Source organism: Microcaecilia unicolor, chromosome 4 (assembly GCF_901765095.1).
Source record: "Microcaecilia unicolor chromosome 4, aMicUni1.1, whole genome shotgun sequence".
NCBI lineage: Eukaryota > Metazoa > Chordata > Amphibia > Gymnophiona > Siphonopidae > Microcaecilia > Microcaecilia unicolor.
In genome coordinates this window covers 339,247,028-339,259,631 of record NC_044034.1, presented here as the reverse complement: position 1 = coordinate 339,259,631, position 12,604 = coordinate 339,247,028, and the positions used below count along the sequence as shown (strand labels likewise).

General features: G+C 43.5%; 1 protein-coding gene across 4 annotated transcripts in view; it reads left to right on the top strand.

Annotated features, from left to right (window-relative positions):
* Positions 1-12,604, top strand: part of LOC115469447 (arylsulfatase D-like) — a 217,049-nt gene that overhangs the window by 147,490 nt on the left and 56,955 nt on the right. For all 4 annotated transcript variants that reach the window (XM_030202112.1, XM_030202114.1, XM_030202115.1 and 1 more), the window contains one exon: positions 7,067-7,189. In XM_030202112.1, coding sequence (XP_030057972.1) covers positions 7,067-7,189 — 123 coding nt within the window. The remainder of the gene's footprint in view (positions 1-7,066; positions 7,190-12,604) is intronic.

Below are 12,604 nucleotides of genomic sequence, written 5' to 3'. Positions count from 1 at the left end.
AAAGAAAATTATCAGGTATGATACATAATTTTACCGTCTCTACTCCCATTACTCAAACACAAACTTAACTATATTTTCTCCCCCTCCCCCTCCGTCCCAGAGGCATGTTATATTCCTGTTGGAGTGCATATCTGTCTCTTGGCATTCTGTCCATATTACAAATTCAATATAAAAAAGACACGTTTTTCTTTTTCTAAAATGACCTTTTTTCCTATTTGGATTGTGGACATCTTGTGCAAAATGTCCAAAATTGGACGTAGGCGTCATATCGAAAATGCCCCTCCACATGTCTTGATGAAATAGGCTCCCACAACCAGCTCCACTATTACACAAATCCACATTCACCAACTCACACCTGTTCTGAAGATGTTTGTGCATGTCTTCTATACACATATCCGCGTTTATGATATATGGGGTCCTTTTACAAAGGCGCGTTATGCTCTACGCGCATACAGTGTGCACCAAAATGAGACTACCACCAGGGTACTGAGACCCTGGCGGTAATTTCAGATTTGCTGTGCACCTGTAACACCTGGATGGTTTATTTCCTCCCACATGCAGCATTTACGGCAGTAATCGGTAGTTGGTGCTTGCCGACCGGTCACTATGTGTGTAGCACGTGAGCCCTTACCACTAGATCAATGGGTGGCATTAAGGGCTGAGGCTGGTTTTTGGTGCGTGCTGGCTTCAGTTCAACCACATGCCCTTTTCTTGTCCCATTAAATAAAAATGGCCTTTACATAAGTATTGCCATACTGGGACAGACCAAAGTTCCATCAAGCCCAGCATCCTGTTTCCAACAGTGGCCAATCCAGGTCACAAATACCTGGCAAGATCCCAAACAAGTACAAAACATTTTATACTGCTTATCCCAGAAATAGTGGATTTTCCCCAAGTCCAATTTAATAATGGTCTGTGGACTTTTCCTATAGGGAGCTGTCCAAACCTTTTTAAAACTCTGCTAAGCTAACCACATTCTCTGGCAACGAATTCCACAGTTTAATTACATGTTGAGTGAAGAAATACTTTCTCTGATTCATTTTAAATTTACTACTGCTTCATCGCATGCTCCCTAGTCCTAGTATTTTTGGAAAGCTTAAACAGACGCTTCACATCTACCCGTTCCACTCCACTCATTATTTTATAGACCTCTATCATATCTCCCCTCAGCCGCCTTTTCTCCAAGCTGAAGAGCCCTAGCCGCTTTAGCCTTTCCTCATAGGGAAGTCGTCCCATCCCCTTTATCATTTTCGTTGCCCTTCTCTGCACCTTTTCTAATGCCACTATATCTTTTTTGAGATGCAATGACCAGAATAGAACACAAGATTCGAGGTACAGTTGCACCATGGAGCGATACAAAGGCATTATAACATTCTCACTTTTGTTTTCCATTCCTTTCCTAATAATAAACACAGTAAAAAGTGGTCCGGCACACACCCGACACATGTTCCTACATTACCACAGGCCACTTTTTACCACGGCTTAGTAAAAGGACCCCTTTATGTGTATATCGCAACTTTGCCCAAACTCTGTCCCAGGAACCCATATGCACCATCCACACAGAAGGGCTGCTCAGTCTGCCCTGAAAACATGGAACTTGTTAGCATTAAGAATGAGCAGCTGTAAAAATGTTATTTCTTGTCGTTTCTGGTTATTTTCATTTTATTTGGGGGAGGTGGGTTGGCTTGTATCAAGAACCAAGGATTTGTGGCAGTCTGGTTCACTTCCTTCTGAAATGAGTAAGATAGTATTAACACCTATTCCTAAAGGTTCAGGAGCCAGGACTTATGCAGGCGCCAGCAATATTCAGCCGAGGCCTGCATAGGGTAAGCGGGTGAATTTAGGACAGCTCAAACGCTGTCCTAAATTCACTATTTACCTTTAGGCGGGCCCTGGCTGAATATCAGGCTTGGACCTAAATTTAAAAAAATGTTTATTTTCTCCCTCCAGCAGTAGCATGACAATATCACCCCCCCTCCCTTGGGCAGCTCCGCTCTGCCCACACCCCCAACAAAGGCCCCATTCTATCCCCACCTCCCATTCAGGATAGGACCCTGGGGCCTACGCCTACCTGACCTCCCTGGTAGGGAGTAGGATCAATCCCCCTCTCTCCTACCCCTAGTGGCAGCTTCCTGAAAATGGATGCCACGATCACTCACTGCAGCTGCGCACAAGTTTATCAAATATAACTATTTACAGAGCCTTAGCAAAGAGATCCTTCTCTTTTTATTTCCTAAGACTGGAGCAAAAGCCAGTACATTCTAGAGGAAATTGAGCTCCTGGACCAATCAGAGCCCAGAACAACAAGTTTCAAAAATAGCTGGCACCACCTGCTGGCCAAACTAGAGAAATGCACGTCAAGAATTAAGGCAGTTTTAAAGGCTTACAAAACCCAGGGGTCCTTATACTAAGGTGCGCTGAAAAATGGCCTGCGGTAGTGTAGACATGTGTTTTGTGCGCGTGCAGAATTATTTTTTAGCGCACCAACAAAAAATGCCTTTTTTTGCCAAAAATGGACGTGCGGCAAAATGAAAATTGCCGCATTTCCATTTTGGGTCTGCGACCTTACCGAAAGCCATTGACCTAGCATTAAGGTCTCACACAGTAACTGGGCGATAATGGTCTACGCGCGTCAGAAAATAAAAAAATATTTTTCAGATGCACATAGGGGACGCTTGCCAAAATTGAAATTGCCGCAAGGGTCACACGGTAACTGGATGGTAACTCCAATTTGGTGCGCGTTGGGCACGTGTTGCGCCTACGTGGCTTAGTAAAAGCCCCCCCCCCCCACTGTTTTCTTACAACATTTTATGCTATTGCTTTTAATTTGTTTATTTTTTGAATTAATGCTTTTTTGTCCTTATGTCTTAACTTCATTAATGGCGTTCTTTTCCTTCCTTCCTTCCTTCCTTGTTTTATTAGTCTGTACACCGCTTTGACCTATCTAGGAAACGCAGTTTAGAAAGTCTTTTAATAAACTATAATAAACTATAGTTTCCTGATAATGTTAACAACTAGGTTGAGGGGAGTAACATTGTCTAAATTTTTACTGGTTTGTGTCAGGTATGGGGTGAGGTTATGAACTGTGTGTATGATATATATATATTTTTTAATTTTTATTTATAAATTTTCTTTTAAATATCAAGCATTACATCTTGAAATACAGAAAAAGACAATTTAGTTTCCAAATTTTTTCATAACAATATCAATAAAGGAAAAAAAAGATAAAAATATCAAAAATATAGGATAGGAAATCAATACTTGTCTATAGTCCACAATATCGAGGGGTTATCACAATTTCAAGGAAAAACATGTATATCAAATTTAGAAATAAACTTCCAAATTTAACTTGGCAGTTAGTATAGGCAGGCCAGGTAATATATATATTATTTATGGGGTTGAAGTTGTTAAAGTCCCTAATAATGGAGACTGTGGGTCTCTCAGCTTAGCTTCCAGAAAAAAGTTCAGTTGTTTGAATTCAATTTTATCACACACTTGCACGGGAAGTTCAGCCAAAATAATGCCCCAAGTTGCAAAACCTTTGGTCTCAGTTTGAGGAATTCTTGTCTTTTCTTTTGGGTAGATCTTGAGACGTTGGGATACATTCTAATTTTACAGTTTAGGAAATCTGGTCTTTTGTTTAAGAAAAATTGTTTGAGTATCCAGTTTATTGATTTTTATATTTCTAATGACTGAACTAGTGTACACTGCATTGAACCCTGAAAGGGGAGATAGCAGTCAATAAGAATTACTTTGATTTGATAGGAGCATTGTTACGAGTGCACCCTTTTTGCAAATGGTGCGTACTATTATCAGCAAATGAAAAAAAAAACTCCAAATGTTGTTTTCTGCTTATTTTTATTTTGTTAATGTCGTGTTGCAAATGACACCCCATCCCTAGTTAGCATCACTAAGATGTACTTTTGAATTTTCACTACTAGTACTTACTTTACTAGTTTTGTTAAGTGAGGACAATGATTTCAGTTTGCCACCTGGATTTCCGCAAGAAGATACCAGTTACACAAAGGTAGTAAAGCATTAACCCTCAGATTCTATATAGTGCGACTGAAGTTGCGTGTGCAAATTTGACCGCACGATCAATTTTGTGTGCAACTTAATTGGTTAACAAGCCATTCGGCGTCGATAATTGGCCACCAACAAGCAATCATCATCACTCATTGACGCTAATTAGAATTTATGCACCCAACTTCCTAAACGTATTCTATAAAGTGATGCGTGTAAATTCTCCCACACAGATCTCAAAAGGGGGCGTGGCCCTGGGAGGGGCATGGGCGGTCCGTGGGCGTTTCTAAAAATTAGGTGTAGTGTTATGGAATATGCCCAATTCGTGCCTGTTAGACGTGTGCTTTGACACCAGGTTTTAGTTGGTCTAAATGACTGCACCAAAATTTTAGTCATGGGGATGGGTGCTATGCATATTCTGTAAACTGCGCCTAACTGTAGGTGAGGTTCATATAATAGTGCTAATTGTGGGTTTTTTTGGTGCTAATTTTTAGGTGCCATTTATAGAACTCCCCCCGTATTGGCACAATAGTCAAAAGGGTTCATACATTTAGCAGTGGCCACAAAGGAGCAATTCTGTAACTGGGTGTGTGGTAGGAGCCTATTCTATAAAGGAACCTATAGGCACCAGCCATAGAGCTGGTGTAAGTTCAAGCACCTATTTGCGGCAGCAATGTGTGTGGCTTAGTCACTGTTCCTTCGAAGCTGAGAGGGAGTCCTCCTACTGTACTGCTGCTAGTAGAGGGGGGGGGGGGGGGGGGGGAGAACGCTTCAATATTGTGTTTACAATTACTAGGGAAAGGCAGGTTCCCTGGAGTCCTCCAGAGCTTGCCTGTCTCTGACTATTGAAAATGTGATTGTGAAACAGCGCCCTCCACTGGCAGACTATAGGTGGAGGACCTCCGCTCAGCTTATCCTGTAAAATATGTGTTAAGTGGGAGCCCTACCTATGCTCTGCCCCATCTATGCCCACCTTGTAAATATACACTGTGTAAGTTATGCAGATATTTGCAAAGCACTGCTTAGGTAGAATTTATGCATTTATGCTCATATGTGCGCACATATGTGTTAATATACATTGTTGTAAACTTTTACATATGTAATGCATGCATAAAGGTGGGTGCCCAGGTTATGGAATTGCCCTTTAACTCCCAGATTCTGTAAAGAGCACCCAAAGCTACGATCCTGAGTTGCACGCGCAACTCAGTTAATGAGCTATTAATGCCAAATAATCAGTTGCTTCCAAGGCGCTATTGACGTTAATTGTATTCATTTGGAGTTGTGCAAGCATCTGCCTAGGTGTGATTCTATAGAGAACTGCGCCTAAATCCTCTTGCGTTCAACCCAGAAGGGGGCATGGCCATTGGAGTGACATGGGCGAGTCGGGCATTCCAAAATATTAAATGTAGTGTTAAGGAATTTGGGGGGCAGGTGTAAGTCCTGGCGTGCACGTGTGGGTGCAAGAATCAGTGCTGTGCAGTAAACGATAAAAGACGTTCAACTGAGCGCTGATTTTTCTTGGCACCCAAATAGAGTATCAAAGGAGTAGGGTATCAGATGACGCTTCCAACCAAAGGCAAGAAGACGTGGAGTCCAAATTGTTAAAAGTTTATTAAAACATGACGCCGTGTTTTGGTGCGGCCGCCTGCGTCAGGAGTCTGATAGTGTAGCTTCTTGGTGTATCTAAACAGAAAAAGGCTCCTGTGAAAGGAAGACCTCCAAACAACAATACAAAATAGCATATGACAACTTCTCTTGTCATTTTCATTTATCCCGATAGAGAAGTTGTCATATGCTATGTTGCATTGTTGTTTGGAAGTCTTCCTTTCACAGGTGCCTTTTTCTAGCCATTTTTTTTTTTTGGTTCCACTTTAGCTACACAAGGATGCTACACTCTTCAGACTCCTGACGCAGGCAGCCTCACCGATATTTGACACTGTGTGGGGTCTTAGAGGAGTCCTCTATTTAAAAAAAAAAATCTTTTAAGGATTTGGATTCCATGTCTTCTTGCATTCAGTAAGTGCAATCTGATACCTTACTCCTTTGCTTCCACTTGTGATTTGTCATAGTGGTGTTTTTATCCTCCACCTTGGTGATGTCTCTCTCCCCCAAATAGAGTGCCATCTACTGAATCTGGCCCTAAACTCCTTATCTGTGCATTTTCACAGCACTCTCTGGATAGTACTGCTGAAAAATCTTAGACCATCTTGGCAGTGTCCGGATACTGCTGGGGCAGAGAGCAGGTGGAGCATGAGCATCAGCAATTTTGTAACTAGAAGGCTGTCCTAAACTGAACTACTTTGGTATATGGATAGTGACTGAATATTGCAACTGTATACACATATTCATTGGCGCCGCTTTTACAGATGGTGACACCGAATATACATAAAGTGTTGAATTCTATAAAACGCCCCTAAAATATCGATGTGGAAAAAAGACCTGCTTAAACACTGTTCTATAAACCGGGCTTAATATTTGGCAGAATTTACAGAATAGCGCTTAATCACAGGGGTCATGCGTAAATTTAGGCATGTTCATTTGCACCAACGAAAATGCAGTACAAATGCCCCCACCTAAATTTACGCGTGGAACCTCCTTATTCTATAATTGCACGCATAACTCAAATCCACACCCACGCTCTGCCCCGAAACACCAATGACCCTCCCATGTCTGTGCCCCCTTTTCTGGGACGTACATAAAATTGAGGCACAGATCAGATGCCCAAATTTACACGCGTACATATTGATTTCAATTAGCACCAGTAATTGCTTGTTAAAAAGCCAATTATTGGCACGAATTGGCTCATTCAATTAAATTGTGCCCACAAATTTTGGTGACTTTTATAGAATTAGGGGGAAAATATTCAAACACTGCAGCCAAATTTTATAAATATTCTGTGGAGATTTAAATATTGAACCAAATGTATATTTCTAATGCATTTCTGTTGTCTCCTTGAATCAAACAGTAGCAATTAGGAATAAAATTGCTTTTATCTTTTTACTATACAATAAGAAAATGCCTCATCTTTTTGTTACACATTTAGGTATGGATGCTATAAAATCTATTCGTGTTCTTTATTGGCTTGGTGGACCAGGGGGACTCCCACCGAATGAAACAACATTTGCCAAGGTCCTACAGCAACAAGGTTACACCACTGGACTTATAGGTATGGGGCTTCTTGTGTTCCTATGCACCATAATAGTAATTATGAGGCTTACCATATATACTCATGTATAAGTCGAGGGCACTTTTAGGATTAAAAAAGACCAAAGATGCTGTGACCCATGTATGTCAAGGCTGGGTCCCGCATTGCTCCCCTCGATCTTCAGGTCCAACATTGCTCCCTCTCTCACAGTTTCACAGATTTCAACAGGGTCAGAACAGACTTAAATCCAGAAGGAAACAACTAAATCTTCACATTTCAGTATGTGAGGATTATATATAGGCATACCTAGGGTATTTGACACCCGGGGCTGGTCATTTTTAACACCCCCCTCCAAAATCCAGTACTAGGCATACCGAGAATACAAAACACTCAGGACCTATAGGGCAATTCTTGCATACCATAAGCAGTAATTTCTACAAGTCACACAAGGAAAAGGAAAGAATCTTAAACACTACAGTAAGCACTAGAACATCAATTCACCTATTGTAAAACGAAACCAGACAGAATAGAACAGATCGTCGATCCTGCACAGTCAATGCCAGCTAAAAGCCATGTCTTTTTCACAAACACAGATACACCCTAATCCACTATAGAATAAGTAATCATAAACTTTCTATTTAGACAAAAATTAAACTGAACCCCCAAGATGCCAGACTCTGCATACAATGCAACACCACAGAAACAGAAACTGTCCCCTAGTACTGTGCAAAATATAAAGACAGCAGATGTAAATTTGAAAAAACTAACAAATACCAATCACCACTTTACAAATTAACAAATAGAAATAAAACAAATAAAGAAAGTAATACCATTTTATTGGACTAATACATTTAGCTTTCAGAGGCCAAAACTTCCGTCCTCGGGTCAGTACAGTATAGTGCTGTTACAGTATCCTATCCTGACCTGAGGAAGGGGGTTTTGGTCTCCGAAAGTTAGTCAAAATGTATTAAAATTAGTCCAATATAAAGATTACCTTATTTACATGTTCTATTATAAACATTTAACACATCTACAATACTTTATCCTAAAGCAAAAAAAATAAAAAATATATATTTTATTTACAGTTTGTTGTCTCTGGTTTCTGCTTTCCTCATCTTCTTTTCACTGTCTTCCTTCCATCCAGCATCTGTCTTCGCTCTCTCTCTGCTGTCCCCTCCATCCAATGTCTGCCTTCTCTCCCTGCCCCTTCCATCCATTGTCTGCCCTCTCTCTCCCTTACATCCAAATCTGTCCTCTATCTCTGCCCCTTCCATCCACCATCTGCCCATCTGCCCTCTCTCTCCCCACTTCCATCCACTGTCTGCCCTTTCTATCCCTTCCATGCACTGTCTGCCCTTTCTCTCTGCCCCTTCAATCCACCATTTGCCCTTCCTCCCCCTTCCATCCAGGGTCTGCCCTCCCTCTCGCTCCCCTTTCCATCTAGAATCTGTTCCCTCTTTCTCTCTCTGCCCCTTCTTTTCGGCCCCTAGTTTCAGCCCCACTATCACACCAGTCCCCAGTTTCAGCCCCAGCCCTTTTCTCCCACCAGTCCCGAGCTTCAGTCCCAGCCACTTCTCCCTGTCCCCTTTTCAGAACCCAGTCCCCACAGTTTCAGCCCCTGCCCCTTTTCAGCCCCCACAGTTCCAGTACTAGCCCCCTTATCCCACCTACCCTCCTTTTCAGCCCCCAGTTCCAGTCCCCTTCATCCACATGCCTTGCATTAGAGCCCCCCTTTTCAGCCCCGGACCCATTCTCCCACCTGCCCCAGGCATGGCCCCATTCTCCCTCCTGTCCCCTTCTCAGACCCCAGTTCCAGCTTCAGCCCCCTTCTCCCATCTGAGCTTCCCCTCCCAGACCCAGCCCCCTTCTCCCATCTGAGCCCCCCCAGACCCAGTCCCCATCTGAGCTCCCCACCCAGTCCCAGTCCCCTTCTCTCATCTGAGCCCCCCTCCCTGACCCAGTCCCCACCTGAGCCCCCTCTCCCCGACCCAGTCCCCACCTGCCTACCAGCTACGTCAACAGATGACCCTCTTCTCCTGCCACCCGGCCGGCACCCAGCCTTAAAAAAAAATCTGTGAAGCGTCTGCTCTGCTGTAAAAGAAGCAAACCGCCTCATCACGTTGGCCCTTCCATCACTGTGTCCTGTCCTTTGATATAACTTCCTATTTCTGCGAGGGCGGGACACAGTGAGAGAAGGGCTGACGCGACGAGGTGATTTGCTTCTTTTACAGCAGAGCAGATGCGAGACGCTTCACAATTTTTTTTTAAGGCTGGGTGCTGGCCAGGTGGCAGGAGAAGAGGGTCATCTGTCGACGGAGTTGGTGGGCAGGTGGGGACTGCGGCACCAGAGGAGCACCCCCCCACACACCTGCTGACACACGGGGCGGACCGCCCCCACCACCCCGCCCTTGGTACGCCACTGTATATAGTGTTACAATGTTTGCCCTAAGGAAAAAGAACACATAAGTACTGCCACACTGGAACACTACCAAACACTACCAAAGGTCCATCAAGCCCAGCATCATGTTTCCAACAGTGGGCAATCCAGGGCACAAATACCTGGCAATATCCCAAAAAAGTAAAAAAAACATGTTATGCTGCTTATCCCAGAAATAGTGGATTTTCCCCAAGTCCAATTTAATAACGGTCTACGGACTTTTCCTTTAGGAAGCCATCCAAACCTTTTTAAAACTCTGCTAAGCTTAACCGCCTTTACCACATTCTCTGGCAACGGAAGTCTTCCGAGGCCGCCGTGTGAACTCTTGGCAGCCATTTTGAAGCGGCGCCAGGAGAAGACAGTTTGCAGGAGGGAAGGATAGGACAACCTGAGGTCTGCCTGCCCGTTCATCCGCAAATCTGGACAAGCAGGCAGACTGTCAAAACCTGCTCGGATGCCCGGCCGTGTCCTCAAAAAGAAGACATGTCCGAGTAAAACCGGACGTGTGGTAACCTTGTTATATATTTTTCCCTCACTGATAAGTCTCTCACTCTAAACTTTAGCAAGTTCATTAAAGTAAAATGTGTTTTCACAAATCAGAAACCCTTCCTATCCAAGGAGAGTATTTTATTCGGGAATTAGTATTTCTTAGCACCTATGCACACTCCTGTTTTATAAAAAATAAATAAATAAATCAATCAGAATTTCACTCACCAGCTCTTTCAACACTGTGTCAGCTAAACTTCTTCTTTGGACCTACTGCTTGAGCCATCAGTCAATCAAATAGCTTTTAGCTGTAGCTGTCCCCAGGTCACCTGATAATTATGCATACTTCCCTGTAGGCATGCCCGTCTCTCAATGTACATGTTTAGAACAAACTTTCAACCAACCAGAACATTTACAGATTTAAAACAATCACTACTATTTATTTTTATCACTTCTCAGTCTCACTTGCATACCTCCCTCTATACTTCTTTAATTTGAACACTATTTAAGCTTACCCTGACTTAAGAGTTCTTCTCATACCAAGGACATATATACATAGCCACCAAGAGGAGGGGGGCACAATTCCACCCTCCATCGTCAACCATCTGCCCCTGCATTGAAATCACAGTCTCACCCCTGTGAAAGCAGCACTGCAGGCAGAAGAGCACCTCCCCCCAGGCCTCCCCCCGTGCCCCGCCCCCATCCGACACAACCGCCCGGCCCAGTCTCTCGGCGGCCCTGCATATATAGCAATAATTGTTTTTAAACATTTTCAGCATAGAGACCATTCTTTAATGACCCTAATGTATTGCTGAGATTTTGACTTAATAGACAAGTTTTTTTTTTTTTTTAATTAATCTTGTTTATTGCAACAATAATAAACATTCCAACACAATAATAACATTTTGTGATTGGCACCATCTGTACACTCAAAACATTCACATCTGTTGCTAACGTTTTTCCCCTCTTTTCCCCCCCCCTCCCACCCCCCCCCCCCCCCAGTCCTCCCCTCCCTCCCTCCCATTCTTAGGAGCTTTCTATTGTTCGGCTGGTGGACTCAGTTTTTAACAGTTTAAAAGTCTGCTTCTTGCAACTGGTGTCAGGGTGTCCCAATATGGAGCCCAGATCTTGCAAAAACTGTCTCCCCTTCTTGAGGCAAGGTCTCCAACTCCTCTTTTTTCCAGCATACAACATTGCATCATGGTTCCTCTCCACTGTGAAACACTCGGCCCCTCTTTTTGCAGCCATAGTTGTAAAATTGTTCGCTTTCCCATTAAGACAGTACGCTTCAAGAACGCCCTTAAGCCTTCAGGCGATTGTCCTTGCACAATGAACTTATCAAACAGTTGACCCGGAGAGGGGCGCCACCGGACTTTCCACATCTGCGAAATTTTAAGTCCCAGCTCTGTCCAAAACTGTTTCACCAGGGGGCAGGCCCAAAACATGTGTCCCAAGGTGGCCCCGACTCTCCCGCATTTTTGGCAATCATCAGTCTGTTTCAAAGTTGCTCTATAGGCTCGGTGAGGCGATATATACATTCGCATAACAAATTTGTATTGCATTTCTCTCCAGATTGCATTCTCTGTTACTTTATGTACTGTAGATAGGCAAATTGCCAACTGTCCCGGATCTATCTTCCACTGTAGTTCTGTTTGCCAGAGGGTTGACACTTTAGTACAGTCGTTTGCTTCCTGCAAATCCCGCAGGGTACGGTGAAAGTATTTCAAAGGTATTTTCAACTGCGCCTCCAGACCCAAAAAGTCATTCATAGTGTCCCATATATCCTGAGTCAGGCCCTGGCCCGGTAGGGTCTTTAAATAGTGATTAATCTGTAGGTAAGCAAAGTAGTCCCCCTGATCTAACCCAAACTCATCACACATACTTTGAAAGGTTTTAGGGGTCCCCCTTTCTGTGACTACCTGGAATAGATATTGTATTCCCCGGGCGGTCCATCTCTGAAACAGCTTAGATGTTCCCCCCTCGGGGAAGGCCAGATTACCCCTCAAGGGAAGCAGGGGTGAGGCCGCACTATTCCATGTAAAGGCTTTACACATCCAGCGCCACACTTTCCGCAGGGGGTTGATTATGTGACCATACGCTCCCACCGTGGGCAATTCAACCGACGGAGCGTGTAGCCAGTATGCAAAATTTAAGGGAGCCATTAATGTTGTTTCCACCCCCGTACATGAGTAAAACTCTTTTGTGCGGAACCAATCTGACAGATATCTAGCACTACTAGCTATCGTGAACAGTTTTAGGTCCAACAACCCCAAACCTCCCTTCTTGTGTGTTTTCATTAATTGTTTAAGCCCTATACGTGCTCTCTTACCCTGCCACAAGAACCTTTTCAATGCTTTGAGGAGCCACCTCTCCTCTTTGTACCCCAACACTGCAGGGATCATTTGAAATACATATGTCCATTTGGGGAATATGAACATATTGTATAATGCAATTCTACCTTGTAAAGACAATGGTAGCCCCTGCCACCCCTGTAAGAGCTCTTGTGTACGTCT